General features: G+C 49.2%; 1 protein-coding gene and 1 pseudogene across 2 annotated transcripts in view; both read left to right on the top strand.

The window, feature by feature from the left end:
* Nucleotides 1-6850, top strand: part of LOC142917809 (uncharacterized) — a 16405-nt gene extending 9555 nt beyond the window's left edge. For both annotated transcript variants that reach the window (XM_076062167.1, XM_076062166.1), the window contains exons 8-10: nucleotides 2897-3140; nucleotides 4451-4520; nucleotides 6765-6850. In XM_076062167.1, coding sequence (XP_075918282.1) covers nucleotides 2897-3140; nucleotides 4451-4499 — 293 coding nt within the window. In that variant the 3' untranslated portion in view covers nucleotides 4500-4520; nucleotides 6765-6850. The remainder of the gene's footprint in view (nucleotides 1-2896; nucleotides 3141-4450; nucleotides 4521-6764) is intronic.
* A 1219-nt stretch (nucleotides 6851-8069) lies between these two features.
* LOC142917820 (large ribosomal subunit protein eL43-like) lies at nucleotides 8070-15764 on the top strand (annotated as a pseudogene).
* The last annotated feature ends 705 nt before the right edge of the window (nucleotides 15765-16469 follow it).

The raw sequence follows: 16469 nt of genomic DNA, 5'->3' as shown, positions 1-16469 counted from the left end.
GGCGAAGATGTTCCATTAGGGGGGGTCCACGTTTCGCAAGCGTAGAGAAGGGAGGGAATGACCGTGGCCGAGAAGACCTGAAGCTTAGTGCGGAGCGACAGACCAGGTAGCTTCCACACAGAGTTATGCAACCGATGAAAAGATTGTCGCTCGACTGATTCGGAGTGAGACCTCTGCTGTTAAACTGGAGCCAGTCATAAGCACACTGCCCAGGTATGGGAAACTCTCCACTCTCTCCACAACTGCCCCATCACCGATTGGGAGTTGTGGGGGTGGAGTGTCCGATGGTACAAAATACCCAGGCAGGTGCTTAGTTTTGGTGGGGCTGATGGTAAGGCCCCACCTCTTAGTGGTAAGCTCCAGTCTCAGCCGCAGCATCTCCAACTCCTCCTCTGAATGAGCAGCTATTACCAAATCATCAGCATACATAACGTGGTTGAGCAATAGGGAGCCATCCCTTGACCGCACCCGGGCGTCGATCAGCCTCCCATTATATCTGGACCATATGGAGATTCCCCCGGTACAGCTATTGAAGGCTTCACGAACTACGTGGTCAAAATAGATGTTAAATAATGTGGGAGCCAGAGGACATCCCTGTCACACCCCAAGGTGTACAGGGAATGGCTCTGACTCCCGGCCACGTAGTTTTACCCGGGCCCGCTCACCATCATGAAGGTCCTTAATGATCGTGAGCAGAGGGTCAGGTACTCCAAAAGCACGAAGAACAACACAGAGCCCAGGCCTACTGATGGTATCATTGGCCTTGACCAGGTCAATAAAGCAGAGATGTAGGTCTTGTTGGAATTCCCTACACCTCTGCTGTAGCAGACGGACAGAAAATATGGCATCTGTGCAGGACCGCCCTTTCCTGAAACCGCATTGGGGCTCCGCAAGCCTCTCCTCAGCGTGCCTGGCAAGGCGATGTTGAATAATCCTTGCCAGGACCTTTCCCGGCACACTGAGGAGTGAGATGCCCCTGTAGTTATTACAGTCTGTGCGGTCCCCCTTCTTAAAAAGGGGGACCACCAGGGCATCCTTCCAATCCTGCGGAACCCGTCCAGTGGTCCAGACTGTTCTTACGATGTCATATAGGGCAGTCTGTGCACAAACGCCGCCCTCCCTCAGCATTTCGCTTGGGAGATCATCTCTGCCCGCTGCCTTTCCTGGTCTCAGACTCCGGATCGCCTTCAGTACTTCCTCAACAGATGGCACCTCAGCCAGCCACTCACAGGGGGTGACTTCTTTCAATACTTGAGGCACCGCAGCCTCAGCAGGGTCATCCTCACTTTGTGCCACGATGTTTTCCTGGCTGAGGGATTTTCCCTCCCCCAGGACCTCACAGAAATGCTCAGCAAATCTGCAAACCTGTTCCTGGGGGTCGGAGATTGCGTCATCGTTTTTTCCCCTAATGATGGTAATAGGTGTGGCACTGCAGATTACTTTTTTGATGGAGTTAAATAGAGATTTGTGATCACGGGCCACTGAGGCAGACTCCATCTCCTCAGCAACCCGTGACCACCACCCATCCTTGCAGCGCCTCACGGCTTTCCGAACCTCCGAGCGAAGGCTGCGGTAAGCCTCCTCATTCTCTGACGTGGGATTCTGTAGCCGATGACAATGGGCCTGTCGCTTTTTCTCAACCATCCTGAACACCTCCTCTGTCAGCCAGGGTCTCTGGGGAGGTCTGGACCGCGTACCCAAAGCAGCCATTGCAGCTGCATGAGTCACAGTCCTAAACCTCGCCCATTTACCCTCGACATCAGGAGGAGTCGGGGACGTTGTCAATCCCAGCCGCAAGCGATGATGAAATTCTCGCTTGCAACTTTCATCAGATAACTGAGACCAGGCCACTTTAGGTTGGAATGGGGTCCTGGGTGTACACCCTCCACCGGAGTGGAAGAATGGCAGGCGCATCTTACAGATGACTAGTCGATGGTCAGAGGGCAGATCATCTCCACGGTAAGTCCTGGTGTCAAGGACATGGGCTCGTATCCGCTGGTCCGTCACTATGTAGTCCAGCAGATGTTCTTGCTTGGACCCGGCATGCATCCATGATGTTGTGTGGATGCGCTGATGCCGGAACACCGTGTTGGTAATTACAAGACACGTACACACACAGATACACACAGACACAGACACACACAGATATACACAGACACACACACAGATATACACAGACACACACACACAGATATACACAGACACACACACAGACAGATACACACAGACACACACAGATACACACAGACACAGACACACACAGATATATACCGACACACACACACAGATACACGCAGACACAGACACACACAGATACACACACACACAGATACACACAGACACACACAGACACACAGATATACACAGATACACACACAGATATACACAGACTCACACACAGATATACACAGACACAGACACACACAGACACACACACAGATATACACAGACACAGACACACAGACACACACAGACACACACACAGATATACACAGACACAGACACACAGACACACACAGACACACACACAGATATACACAGACACACACACACAGATACACACAGATACACACAGACACAGACACACACAGATAGACACAGACACACAGATAGACACAGACACACTCAGATACACACAGACACACACACAGATACACACAGACACACACACACAGATATACACAGACTGTCTCTGTCTCTCTGTCTGCCTCTGTCTCTCTCTCTGTCTGTGTCTCTGTCTCTTTTTGTCTGTCTGTGTCTCTGTCTCTCTGTCTGTGTCTCTGTCTCTCTGTCTGTCTCTCTGTCTCTCTGTCTGTGTCTCTGTCTCTCCGTGTTTCTGTCTCTCTCTGTCTCCCCGTAACTCCCCGTATCTCCCCGTGTCTTCCCGCTCTCATAGTCAACACCACCAACACCACCACCACCACCCCCACTCACCACCAACACCACCACCACTCCCACCACCACCCCCACTCCCACCACCACCACCCCCACCACCACCACCACCCCCACCACCACCACCACCTCCTCCGTGCGCTTGATGTTGACGCTGATGGTGACGCTGATGGTGGCGGCGGCGTTTCTGGCGCCCTTCCTGCTGGGCACCGCGTGGGGCATTTGGAGCGCCGCCGGCAAGCGTCCCGGTGAGCGGCGGTGGTGGTGGTGGTGGTGAGGGCGGTGGTGGTGGTGGTGGGGGTGGTGGGGGTGGTGGTGGTGGTGGGGGTAGTGGTGGTGGTGATGGTGGTGGTGGTGGGGGTGATGGTGGTGGTGGTGGCAGTGGGGGTGGTGGTGGTGGTGGGGGTGGTGGTGGTGGTGGGGGTGGTGGTGGTGGTGGTGATGATGGGGGTGGTCGTGGTGGTGGTGGTGGTGGTGGTGGCGGTCTGCCGAGATGTTAACTGCCTCGCCGGGCACGCGGGAGGTCTCGCTGCTACGGTATGGACACAACATTGCCGTTATGTCCACAGTAGGGCTCGTTGTTGTGTTACATGGCGTGAATATCTCAACGCTTTGTCATTAAAGCCTTCACCACCTGACACAGCCAATTAGTTACTAGTTTATAGTGTAGTGTAGTGTGTTGTGTATTTGTATAGTGTAGTGTATAGTGTAGTGTATAGTGTAGTGTATAGTGTAGTGTATAGTAGTGTATAGTGTAGGTATAGTAGTGTATAGTGTAGTGTATAGTGTAGTGTATAGTATAGTGTAGTGTATAAGTGTAGTGTATAGTGTAGTGTATAGTAGTGTATAGTGTAGTGTATAGTAGTGTATAGTGTAGTGTGTAGTGTATATTAGTGTATAGTGTAGTGTATAGTAGTGTATAGTGTAGTGTATAGTGTAGTGTGTGGTGTAGTGTATAGCGTAGTGTATAGTGTAGTGTATAGTGTAGTGTATAGTGTAGTGTAAAGTGTAGTGTAGTGTGTAGTGTAGTGTAAAGTGTAGTGTATAGTGTAGTGTAGTGTATAGTAGTGTAAAGTGTAGTGTATAGTGTAGTGTGTAGTGCAGTGTATAGTGTAGTGTATAGTGTAGTGTATAGTAGTGTAAAGTGTAGTGTATAGTGTAGTGTGTAGTGCAGTGTATAGTGTAGTGTATAGTGTAGTGTATAGTAGTGTATAGTGTGTTTAGTGTAGTGTATAGTGTAGTGTATAGTAGTGTATAGTGTAGTGTATAGTGTAGTGTATAGCGTACTGTATAGTGTATAGTGTAGTGTATAGTGTAATGTATAGTGTATAGTGTAGTGTATAGTGTAGTGTATAGTAGTGTATAGTGTAGTGTATAGTGTAGTGTATAGTGTAGTGTATAGTGTAGTGTGTAGTGTAGTGTATAGTGTAGTGTATAGTGTAGTGTATAGTGTAGTGTATAGTAGTGTATAGTGTAGTGTATAGTGTAGTGTATAGAGTAGTGTATAGTAGTGTATAGTGTAGTGTATAGTGTAGTGTAAAGTTGTTGTTGTTTGTAGGAGGAGGAGGCGCCCAGAGCCTGGACCACGAGAAGCTGCAGATGACTGATGGTGTCAATGTCGTGTGCAGGTAACCATCACCATCACCACCATCACCATCACCACCATCACCACCACCACCACCATCACCACCACCATCACCACCACCACCATCACCACCACCATCACCACCACCATCACCACCACCATCATCACCACCACCACCACCACCATCACCACCACCACCACCATCACCACCATCACCACCACCATCACCACCATCACCATCACCACCATCACCACCACCATCACCATCACCACCACCATCACCACCACCACCATCACCACCATCACCACCACCATCACCACCACCACCACCATCACCACCACCACCATCACCACCACCATCACCACCATCACCACCATCACCTCCACCATCACCACCACCACCATCACCACCACCATCACCACCATCACCACCACCACCATCACCACCATCACCACCACCACCACCATCATCACCATCACCACCACCATCATCACCATCACCACCACCATCACCACTATCATCATCACAACCACCACCATCACCACCACTACCACCATCACCATCACCACCACCACCACCATCACCACCATCACCACCACCACCGCCACCACCACCACCATCACCACCATCACCACCACCATCACCACCACCACCATCACCACCACCATCACCACCATCACCACCATCAACACCATCATCACCACCACCATCATCACCATCACCACCACCATCGCCACTATCATCACCACCACCATCACCACCACTACCACCATCACCACCACCATCACCACCACCACCGTCACCACCATCACCACCACCACCGCCTTCACCACCACCATCACCACCATCACCACCACCATCACCACCACAACCACCATCACCACCACCACCATCACCACCACCACCATCACCACCACCATCACCACCATCACCACCACCATCACCACCACCATCACCACCATCACCACCACCATCACCATCACCACCACCATCACCACCATCACCACCACCATCACCACCATCATCACCATCACCACCATCACCACCACTACCACCATCACCACCACTACCACCACCATCACCACCATCACCACCATCACCACCACTACCACCATCACCACCATCACCACCATCACCATCACCACCACCACCATCACCACCACCACCATCACCACCACCATCACCACCATCACCATCACCACCATCATCACCACCACCATCACCACCACCACCATCACCACCATCACCACGATCACCACCATCACCATCACCACCGCCACCATCACCACCATCACCACCACCATCACCACCACCATCACCACCACCATCACCACCACCACCAGGTATGTAGAAGGGATGAACGATGAATCGATCTGAAATCGAAATCGCAATTTGAACAATGCGATGAGCAAATCGCAAAGGCTGTGATTCTGTGCGTGTCTTTATTTATTTCACTTAACAATTGTTCTATGTTTGATTGTTCTATTTCATAATTGTTTTTTTACCCTTTTATCTGGAAACAAAAGTGACACATTTTTTACAAGGAGTCATGTTGACATTGACCACAATACCTGCGGTCGGAACGCAAACACAAAACAACAACTCTGATAATGTATTGGCACTGTCCTTGAAATTGATTGGTCCACACCCGAGACGGCTTTCTTTAGAGCCTCGTCTCACGTTGGTGTTGGACCAGAAGACGCCAAAAGGCGCACAACTCAAAGACAATGCACCATCAGAGTATGAGAGCTCGGGGTAAAGCATTTGCACCATTGGAAACCTCATTTGCCAGTAACAAAATATGATGATGGGTTTTTTACCCTTTTTACATTATCAGAGTTGTTTTGTGTTTGCGTTCCGACCGCAGGTATTGTGGTCAATGTAAACATGACTACTTGTAAAAAAGGTGTCAGTTTTGTTGCCAGATAAAAGGGTAAAAAACCAATCATCGTATTTTGTTACTGGCAAATGAGGTTTCCAATGATGTTCTATTTCAATTAGAACATTTTAATAAATACACGCTGGAAGCAATTCAAGTTCTCATTCTTGCATTAGAATATATCCAGAGCAGCTCATATTGTGGTGGTATCACGTGGCAATGACTCCATCACGTGTTTTACATCGATTACACAGTGAATATTGAATCGGAGCTTGACTCAATGTATTTTTTATCGCAAATCAAATCGCAATCGATCTGTCAGAGAAATGTCACTTGGATATCTTCCCCAAGTGGCTGAGCCCCAGTACGGAGTCTGACTCCTCGCTCACTGTCCTCACTTCTTACAGTGACTTGGACAGCAGCCTGCTGGCCGGGGGTCGCCTTGATGACAACTACGACGGTGATGGTGGTGATGGTGGTGGTGATGGTGGTGGTGGTTATGGTGGTGATGGTGGTGGTGGTGATGGTGGTGATGGTGGTTATGGTGGTGGTGATGGTGGTGATGGTGGTGATGGTGGTGGTGATGGTGGTGGTGGTGGTGATGGTGGTGATGGTGGTGATGTTGGTGATGGTGGTGGTGGTGATGTTGGTGATGGTGGTGATGGTGGTGATGGTGGTGGTGATGGTGGTGGTGATGGTGGTGGTGATGGTGGTGGTTATGGTGGTGATGGTGGTGGTGATGGTGGTGGTGATGGTGGTGGTGATGGTAGTGATGGTGGTGGTGATGGTGGTGGTGGTGATGGTGGTGGTGATGGTGGTGGTGATGGTGGTGATGATGGTGATGGTGGTGGTGGTGGTGATGGTGGTGGTGATGGTGGTGATGGTGGTGGTGGTGATGGTGATGGTGGTGGTGATGTTGGTGATGGTGGTGATGGTGGTGGTGATGGTGGTGGTGGTGGTGATGGTGGTGGTGATGGTGGTGGTGATGGTGGTGATGGTGGTGGTGATGGTGGTGGTGGTGATGGTGGTGGTGGTGATGGTGGTGGTAGTGGTGGTGATAGTGATGGTGGTGATGGTGGTGATGGTGGTGGTGATGGTGGTGATGGTGGTGATGGTGATGTTGGTGATGGTGGTGATGGTGGTGGTGGTGGTGGTGATGATGGTGGTGATGGTGGTGACGATGGTGATGGTGGTGATGGTGGTGATGGTGGTGGTGATGGTGGTAATGGTGGTGGTGATGGTGGTGATGTTGGTGGTGATGGTGGTGATGGTGGTGGTGGTGGTGATGGTGATGGTGGTGGCGATGATGATGATGGTGATGGTGGTGGTGATGGTGGTGGCGACGATGGTGATGGTGGTGATGATGGTGGTGGTGGCGACGATGCTGATGGTGGTCGCGATGGTGATGATGGTGGTGGCGACGATGGTGATGGTGGCGACGATGATGGCGATGGTGATGGTGGCAAGGATGGTGATAATGGTGAAGATGATGATGGTGGTGATGGTGGCAAGGATGATGATGGCGACGATGGTGATGGTGGCGACGATGGTGATGGTGATGATGGTGAGGATGGTGGTGATGGTGGCGACGATGATGACGATGGTGATGGTGGAAAGGATGATGATGATGGTGGTGGCGATGGTAGTGATGATGATGGTGGTGGCGGTAGTGATGATGGTGGTGATGGTGGCAAGGATGCACCGTGGGGATGATGGAGCAGCACGTGGAGTTGGAGGAGGTGGAGGAGGTCTCAATGGAGGAGGTCTCAGTGGAGGAGGTGGTGGAGGTCTCAGTGGAGGAGGTCTCAGTGGAGGAGGAGGTGGAGGAGGTCTCAGTGGAGGTGGTGGAGGAGGTCTCAGTGGAGGTGGAGGAGGTCTCAGTGGAGGAGTTGGAGTAGGTCTAAGTGGAGGTGGAGGAGGTCTCAGTGGAGGTGGAGGAGGTCTCAGTGGAGGAGGTCTCAGTGGAGGAGGTGGAGGAGGTCTAAGTGGAGGAGTTGGAGGAGGTCTCAGTGGAGGAGGTCTCAGTGGAGGTGGAGGAGGTCTCAGTGGAGGAGGTGGAGGAGGTCTCAGTGGAGGTGGAGGAGGTCTCAGTGGAGGAGGTGGAGGAGGTCTCAGTGGAGGTGGAGGAGGTGGTCTCAGTGGAGGAGTAGGTGGAGGAGGTCTCAGTGGAGGAGGAGGTGGAGGAGGTAGAGGTGGAGGTGTAGGAGGAGGTGTAAGAAGTGTAGGAGGAGGAGTAATAATAAGAGGAATAGGTGGAGTCTGTTGGGGACAGCCCCTGGTTGATGTTTCTCTCTCTGCTCCCTCAGTCTCACACCGCTCCCTCAGTCTCACACCGCTGGCGAGACCTCAGGCTCCGTGTGTGTGCAGCGCGTGCAAGGCCGCCGCTGCCGCAGCCACCACCGTCATGATGTTGATGTTATTGTTGATGTTATTGTAGGGGCATAGCACCGTGTTGATGTTGTTGTTGATGTTATTGTTGTTATTGTAGGGGCATAGCACTGTGTTGATGTTATTGTTGATGTTATTGTTGATATTATTGTTGTTGATGTTATTGTTGTTGATGTTATTGTAGGGGCACAGCGCCGCCTGCTGATGGAAGAGGGTAACTTAGGTGCATCACGTGGTGCACCACGTGAGACATCACGTGGTGCACCACGTGATGTCTGGAATCCTCCGTCGTGGCTGTTCAAGTTCGTCATCGTCGTCATTGTCATCGTCGTCATTATCATCGTCGTCATTGTCATCGTCGTCATCATCGTCGTCATTGTCATCATCGTCGTCATTGTCATCATCGTCGTCATCGTCGTCATCATCGTCGTCGTCATCGTCGTCATCATCATCGTCGTCGTCATCGTCGTCATCATCATCGTCGTCATCATCATCATCGTCGTCATCATCATCGTCGTCGTCTTCACCACCTAGTGAGACGGCGCTGGCGACTGCTCTTACTGAGCAACAGACGGTGCCACTACTTGTGGTGAGGGTCAAAGTGCGTCCGCCCACGTAGGGCGGCGGTGTTCACGTTGTTGTTGTTGTTGCTCTCCGTCACTACAACTTGTTGTTGTTGCTCTACGTCACTACAACTTGTTGTTGTTGCTCTACGTCACTACAACTTGTTGTTGTTGCTCTACGTCACTACGACTTGTTGTTGTTGTTGCTGAATAAAGAAGCCCCTACAAGTATTGCCGACTCCCCAACTGCGTCACTACAACTTGTTGTTGACTTAAAGCTTTCGCGAGTGCAGGAATTCATATTCTTTGGGGGACTTTCTATAAAGTCACGTGGGATATGTTCAGAAATAATCAAATAAACAAAGAAAACTACGACGTCTCGATCGCAACGCAGGCGACCGTCATCAGGAGGGGAAGAAGTGGGGCGATCGCTAAAGGCAAAGAAGAAGAAGCTGTTTTAAAGGATTAAAACGGGCGCAGCTCCAGCGTCGTGGATCACAAGCGGAGATGTTCACGTGAACTGGGAGAATCGACAGAAGGGTGAAGAAATTAACAACTTGCGGTGATGTTCACGTGAACTGGGAGAATCGAGAGAAGGGTGGACGCACGAGCCGTGGAGAAATTAACAACTTGCGGTGGGCCCAATGCACAGGGCGACACCGCGGGAACTGGAATTGATGGTCCCATCTTTAGTAAAATAAAACGAACATTGGGAGGTGACAGGATGGACACATCACAGCCAGTTACGACAAACTGGTCCATGACGTCCTTCCAATGATTGCTGAGTCTGTACCCATCCTCTCGGTTCAAATTGTGTCTGTGGATGGCCTCAATAACGAATTTTTGCTGATAGCCAGTGGGCTTACAAAGTAACTTCGTCTTAGAGAAATCTATTTCGCGTGAGCCAACCGCATTAAAACAATGATCAGCCACGGCCGAGGTGTTGATCCTTCCGTGTTTCAAATCCGCCTTCTGCTCACGAACACGGCCCGAGAAGTGTCGCTTAAATTTAGATTTAAAGCTTTCGTGACTGCAGTAATTCAATTCTTAGCTCTTTCGGTAAAGTCACGTCGAAGGGAAACAATAAAATAATAAAATATATATATAAAACAATAAAAATTCTCACGACGTTTCGACCAGTTCACGTGGTCGTTTGTGTTATGGTCGAAACGTGAGAATTTTGATTGTTTCATATATTTTATTATTTTATTGTTTCCCTTCAACGTGACTTTAGCGAAAGAGCTAAGAATAAGTGTCGCTTAGTTTCCCCAATGTAACTGCTGCCGCAGACACAGTTTGTGTTTGTAGACGCCGGGGTATTGCACGTCAGGGATCAACATCCTTCGCAGATGGGATTAGCTCACGGATTTTACGCACTGTTAAATCGAGCCTGGATCTTGTGTGTTTGCTCAGGATTTTAGAAGTATTTTTGATGACCCCTGCTAATGTATGACAAGGTGATGGTTTTGATTGGGTCCTCAGATGGTTCTTTCCCAACGGTTGGGGTGATAGCTTTACGGATTGTGTGGTCCGAATATCCATTCGTCTTGAGAGCTTGGTGCAAGTGTTTCAGTTTTTCAGTTTCTTTATTTTGGTATAGCCCTGTGAGCCATTCGGCTCTTGAATCGGGTGCAACCACAACAAACAAAAAAAACTAAAATACGAACAAGAAAACATCTTAAAGTGATTCATCTTCTTTGGTTCTTTCGGTAAAGTCACGTAGAATGATAATAAAATAATAAATTGTTAAAATAAAATAACACAATAATATTCTCAATAATAATATTCTCAATATTATTGTGTTATTTTATTTTATCAATTTATTATTTTATTCTCATTCTACGTGGTGACTTTACCGAAAGAACCAAAGAAGATGAATCCTTGCAGTCACAAAAGCTTTAAATCGAAATAAAATCTTAAAGTGACTATGTGTGACTGTGCAAACAGAAAATCCAGGAAAAAAACAGCAAAATATTCCTGAAAAAAGCACCGTGCACCAACGCTGTGTGCAAAAAATCCCAGTGGGATGCAAGTCAAACAACAACCACAAGAAAACTTAGATTAAGGCCATCAGTCTAACTCCGTACTACAACAAAACAAACATGTCCAAACCAAAAAACGTTTTCCAAATCACCAAAAAATAAAGCCATTATTGCAACGTAACAGTGATCACAGGGACTGTGACCGAATTTGTACAATAAACTACATAAATAACATGTAACACCAAATCCTAGAGCCATAGCTGGCTTCATGAGTTACTCCACAACAACAGAAGCATCGGTCGGAGTATCACATTTTTCAATGCACCTTTAAGATCAGCACGCTGGCTAGGTGATGATGGTTGGATGATACATCGAGCTCTATGGTGTAGAGACTCTTCCCCATCTTATCCCCCTCTCGTCCGTCTACGTGTGGAGGGAGTGGTGTTGGATGGAGGGGGGAGGGAGGGGAGGTGAACGCCTTGGCAAACCTTCACTGAGCGTCTCTTCTGGCTGGGTTCATCATTAATTGTGGTCCTTCGCTCTGGCTGGGTTCATCATTAATTGTGGTCCTTCTCTCTGGCTGGGTTCATCATTAATTGTGGTCCTTCTCTCTGGCTGGGTTCATCATTAATTGTGGTCCTTCTCTCTGGCTGGGTTCATCATTAATTGGGGTCCTTCTCTCTGGCTGGGTTCATCATTAATTGGGGTCCTTCGCTCTGACTGGGTTCATCACAGTGTCACTGTGTGTCACTGTGTGTCACACTGTGTCACACTGTGTCACAGTGTTACAGTGTTACACTGTGACACACTGTGTGTCACTGTGTAACACTTACACTGTAACACTGTAACACACAGTGTGACACTGTGTGACACACTGTCATACTGTGTCACTGTGTCACACTGTGTAACACTGTGTCACTGTAACACACTGTGTGACATACACACTGTAACACACACACTGTGTGTGTCACAGTGTGTATCTGGTAAGTCTATGGGTCTCTGTGTGCTGAGTCTGAGTCTCTGTGTGATGAGTCTATGTATCTCTGTGTGGTGAGTCTATGGGTCTCTGTGTGCTGAGTCTATGAGTCTCTGCGTGTGCTGTGAAGAAGGGCCTTTGTTCGAAACGTCGCCTATTATGTTTTTTTTAGTTCTCCAAGTTATTGACGAATGTGCCGCGTTTTATTGCTGTTTGTGCACCACTGCGAACGCGGAATCTCAAAAGTATTTGTTACGTTGGAGCTGGAGCACACTTTGATGAGGTCATCACGTTTGAGCTCGCGAGTGACTTCGACACGTGAATAATATTGCTTCGCGTGATGACGTCATCTTGCGATACACTAGCGGTCATGCTCGCGTGATGACGTCACGGGGCAGGAGCCCCTAGTCGCGCATGCGCAGTGAGGACTCCCTTCTTTCCGCCACAGCCGCCCGCCATGGTGGGTTTCTACGTCGCGATCCGCGTTCATCCTCGGCCATGGAGCTCTCCTCGCGGGAACTCGCGTGCTCAGAATGTCGCCGCCGCCTTGCTTCGTGACTGTGTGCAGCTATTTATTGTCGGAGTGTCCTGGTTTTAGCGACTTCGGTGTTGGCTTAGATTCGAGGGCGGCAGGCCCCCTGGCTTCGCGGCCATTGAACGTCAACTTGTTGAGGCTTCGCCTGTGGTCCAATGGACGCGTTGATAAATAGTTATACTCGTTATAGTTACACGCTGTTTAGTTACCGATTACGTTCCGCGCTGCGTTATTCATTGGTGCGAGTTTTATATGTGCGTTGTTTTTGCCGTGGTCTATCCACTGTTAGATGAAAGCAGTCTGCCTCTTTTTAATGACCTTGCGACTCGCCTGTTTGTGTTGCGCGGCGAAACGATTGATGGTGACAGACGCCTTCGCTGGGTTGCGTGTGTGGCTTAGACGGCCACGGTGTCGATCTATTTCATCGGTTGGACGATCATGTATTCAACCCGCCACCGAGCTCGCGCAAGTAGCCGGTTTGGCTGCAGGTTGCACCGCAAGTGATGGCGTCTTAAGAAACCGCGTGTCCAGCAGCTGTGGACAGAAAACGCCATAAGCATCATATAGGCCGCGGGACTCGGTTGGGGATCAGTGCAGTAGTACTACCCTTGTACGGTGCTTGTGATGCCTCGACACCTTCCAACTTGGTGTGGGAGAGTAGCAGCAGCACGAGACGTGCGTGTTGGCGCGGTCATTCTCTCATCCAGCAGTGGATTGACCTGAGGACTGTTGGCGTCCCAAACCTGCTTGGAGAGTTGCTGCAGGTTTCCCTTCAAAAATATTCCTCCCTGGGTTCTTGATTGGTTTTATGTGCACATGGCTCAACACACGAGACCAGGCATCTGAATAATATATTTAACGTTTTTGTGCGGATTTAAATAATTTCCCGAGTGTTGACAATGTTTAATCTCCGTACAGGTCTTCTTGGATTAGATCGCGTAAATATGCAAATGTATCGTTAAACCTGCCACCGGCCGATTAGTAAGGTTTGTCACGTCAGAACATGCCAATTCGTTACTAGTACGGCACAAATCTGGCTGTCACCTGATGAAGCTAGGTGTAATTACTGGCGAAACGTCGTACTCAGATTGTAAATGTTGTGGCTTGGCTCTCCAACACTGATGTGCTGTACTAGTATACTACACAATACACTACACTATACAATACACTAGTGCTGTACTAGTAACGAATTGGCATGTTCAGTTTACGTGACAACCCTTACTAGTTGGCTGTGTCGGGTGGTGGCGGGTTTTATCGACACTTTTATATATTTACGCCATCTAACCCAAAACACTCTACTATGGATGATAGTGGTCGCGAAAGCCTACGTGTTAAACTGAATGTTTAATCTGCAATGCAGTAAATTGCCGATGTGTAGGGTATTCCACGCCACCAGACCTTAATGTTTACTGTTGTACGTAAACCGTTCTGGTGGTGTGGTTCGTTAAACTATCCTTTAGCCTTTGTCTACTGCGACCTATTCGATTTTGCCCAACCTCTTCGTGCTGAAAGCGTGCCATAGGTAATTGTAGACTTATGGGTGGCAATTGTTCTTATAAGGGCGAGTAAAATATAAACTTGAGTATTGTTTTGTTTGGGAAGTCTGTCGTAATGTGACCTTGGTGCGAAGCATCTGAGCGGATATAAAACGCTGCGTGTCCAGGAAAATGACGTTTTGTGTGGTCTTTGCTTTCGGCTCTCTTTCTCCGTTAGGCAAAGCGCACGAAGAAGGTTGGCATTGTGGGCAAGTATGGCACGCGGTACGGCGCGTCCCTGCGTAAGATGGTGAAGAAAATCTAGATCAGCCAGCACGCCAAGTACACGTGCTCCTTCTGCGGCAAGGTGAGGGGCGCCAACCCACGTGGCAAAAGGGGCACGTCTGGGCATTATCCGGTGGCTCGCGCTGGTTGGGTCAAGTTGTGAGTGCCAGCCTGCAAAGGTCAAGATTGCAATTGGGTGGTGGTCGTCACCGACAATGGTTGCCTCAATAGGTTTTTTTGCGAATAAAATTGGGCCTGGACTACTGTCCTTGGAGTTGCAGGGCAGAAAAAGCAGTCTCAGGTACGACTGCCTCGACCCTTAAACCGACTACAATAACAGGTCATCGGCTAATAAAGCAAGACTTTAAAGGACCGATAAAAAGTTAAACGTCGTTACCCCAAGGAGTGGCAGTGGCTGTTTCTGTCTGGGTAAATGGGATATGGCTTCTTTCAATTTTAATTTCAGACGTTACACGTGACTAACCCAGGGTTTTGTCGCCTGTGTACACCGATCACTGTTCATTAAACACTCTTCTAGACATTCTCATTTGCTAGACACAACTCCCATTGCTTCCTCTGCCCTACCAATTTGCCGTGGTTGCTCATGATAAATGCACTACCAGTGAAGATTTACATCCACAATTCCCATAAATTGCCCTCGTGTTGTCCTTAACAAATTGGGGTCCTCGTGTTTTAGTACACGCACACGTGTTGTGCTCACGCTTGTTAACTGTGTGCCTTGACCGGTGATTTCCGCTCAGTGTACCTGTGGTGCTCGTGTTGTCCTTGTGAAAGCCAGACCAAGATGAAGAGGAGGGTGGTGGGCATCTGGCACTGCGGCTCGTGCACGAAGACCGTGGCAGGAGGTGCATGGACCTACAAGTACGTCTTGCACGCTATGTTGAGCCAAAGCCTAAGCTGCTTTTACCGTTCCTTATCGTTTTCTGTAATATTTTCAAAGGTAATTATTTTGAAAATGACCAAGGTGTGTATTATTAGGATGAAGGTTTAGAAGTGTTTATTACGATGTCACCCAATGTGTGTAACCGCCCGTTCCTCCTTCAGCACGACCTCGGCTGTCACAGTGAGGTCTGCCATCCGCCGCCTGCGTGAGCTGAAGGACCAGCGAGGGACCCTTCCCACACTGCTCACACCACCGTCCTAGCACACCAGGGAGATCACAATAAAGTGTATATGAACCAGCATCAGTGCCTGTGCGTTTTTTGTTCTGTGCAGTGTGCTCTTCATTTCTGCATCATTGCTCGCGAATTGGGAAATGACAAAGCACCATTGCTGCCACCCCCCCCCCTCACATCGCTAATGCCCACTTAGTGACCAGTGATGCTGCGTTCATTCACATGGTGCCACTTGGGTGAGCTGGTGCAAGGCATCTCAAGTTGTACTGCAGAGTTGTATTAAGTGTTGAGGACATTGGTAATGAACAAGTATTTGAAACATCACAAACCAACACGTTTAGATTTTGTAGTTTTGTTTAATAAAGTTAACGTGCAAAATCCACCAACCTCTCGGCAACCTTTGTGTATTTAAATGGTAAGCCACAAATTAGCACAATATGTATGTGTAGTGTTGTAAGGACGAGCAGACTTCTTTAGGAGGCACACTCTGTTTATTGTATTATTTCCTTATACAACGCTTAACACACACAGAGGGATATTCGGTCCCCTCACCCGATACCCTAGGGAGGTACAGCCTCCGGACCTGGCGGGACTCACACGTCTACCGCTAGCCTAGTCCTCCGGCTAGGACCTAGGGGAGGCTATCTGACCCACCGCTGGCCCGGTGGGTCCTGACCACTGGGTATGCCGAGCCTTAGCCCTTAGAAGGGCTGAAAGGCTGGTCCAGGGTCCTAGCTAGGCTTCAGCCCAGTCTTCTATCTTCGTGCAGGGA

This window comes from Petromyzon marinus, unplaced genomic scaffold, assembly GCF_048934315.1.
Source record: "Petromyzon marinus isolate PM22_M1 ecotype Great Lakes invasive population unplaced genomic scaffold, UKy_Petmar_22M1.pri1.0 PM_G_Scaffold_53, whole genome shotgun sequence".
In the NCBI taxonomy this organism is placed as follows: domain Eukaryota; kingdom Metazoa; phylum Chordata; class Hyperoartia; order Petromyzontiformes; family Petromyzontidae; genus Petromyzon; species Petromyzon marinus.
This window is presented reverse-complemented; position numbering and strand designations above follow the sequence as displayed.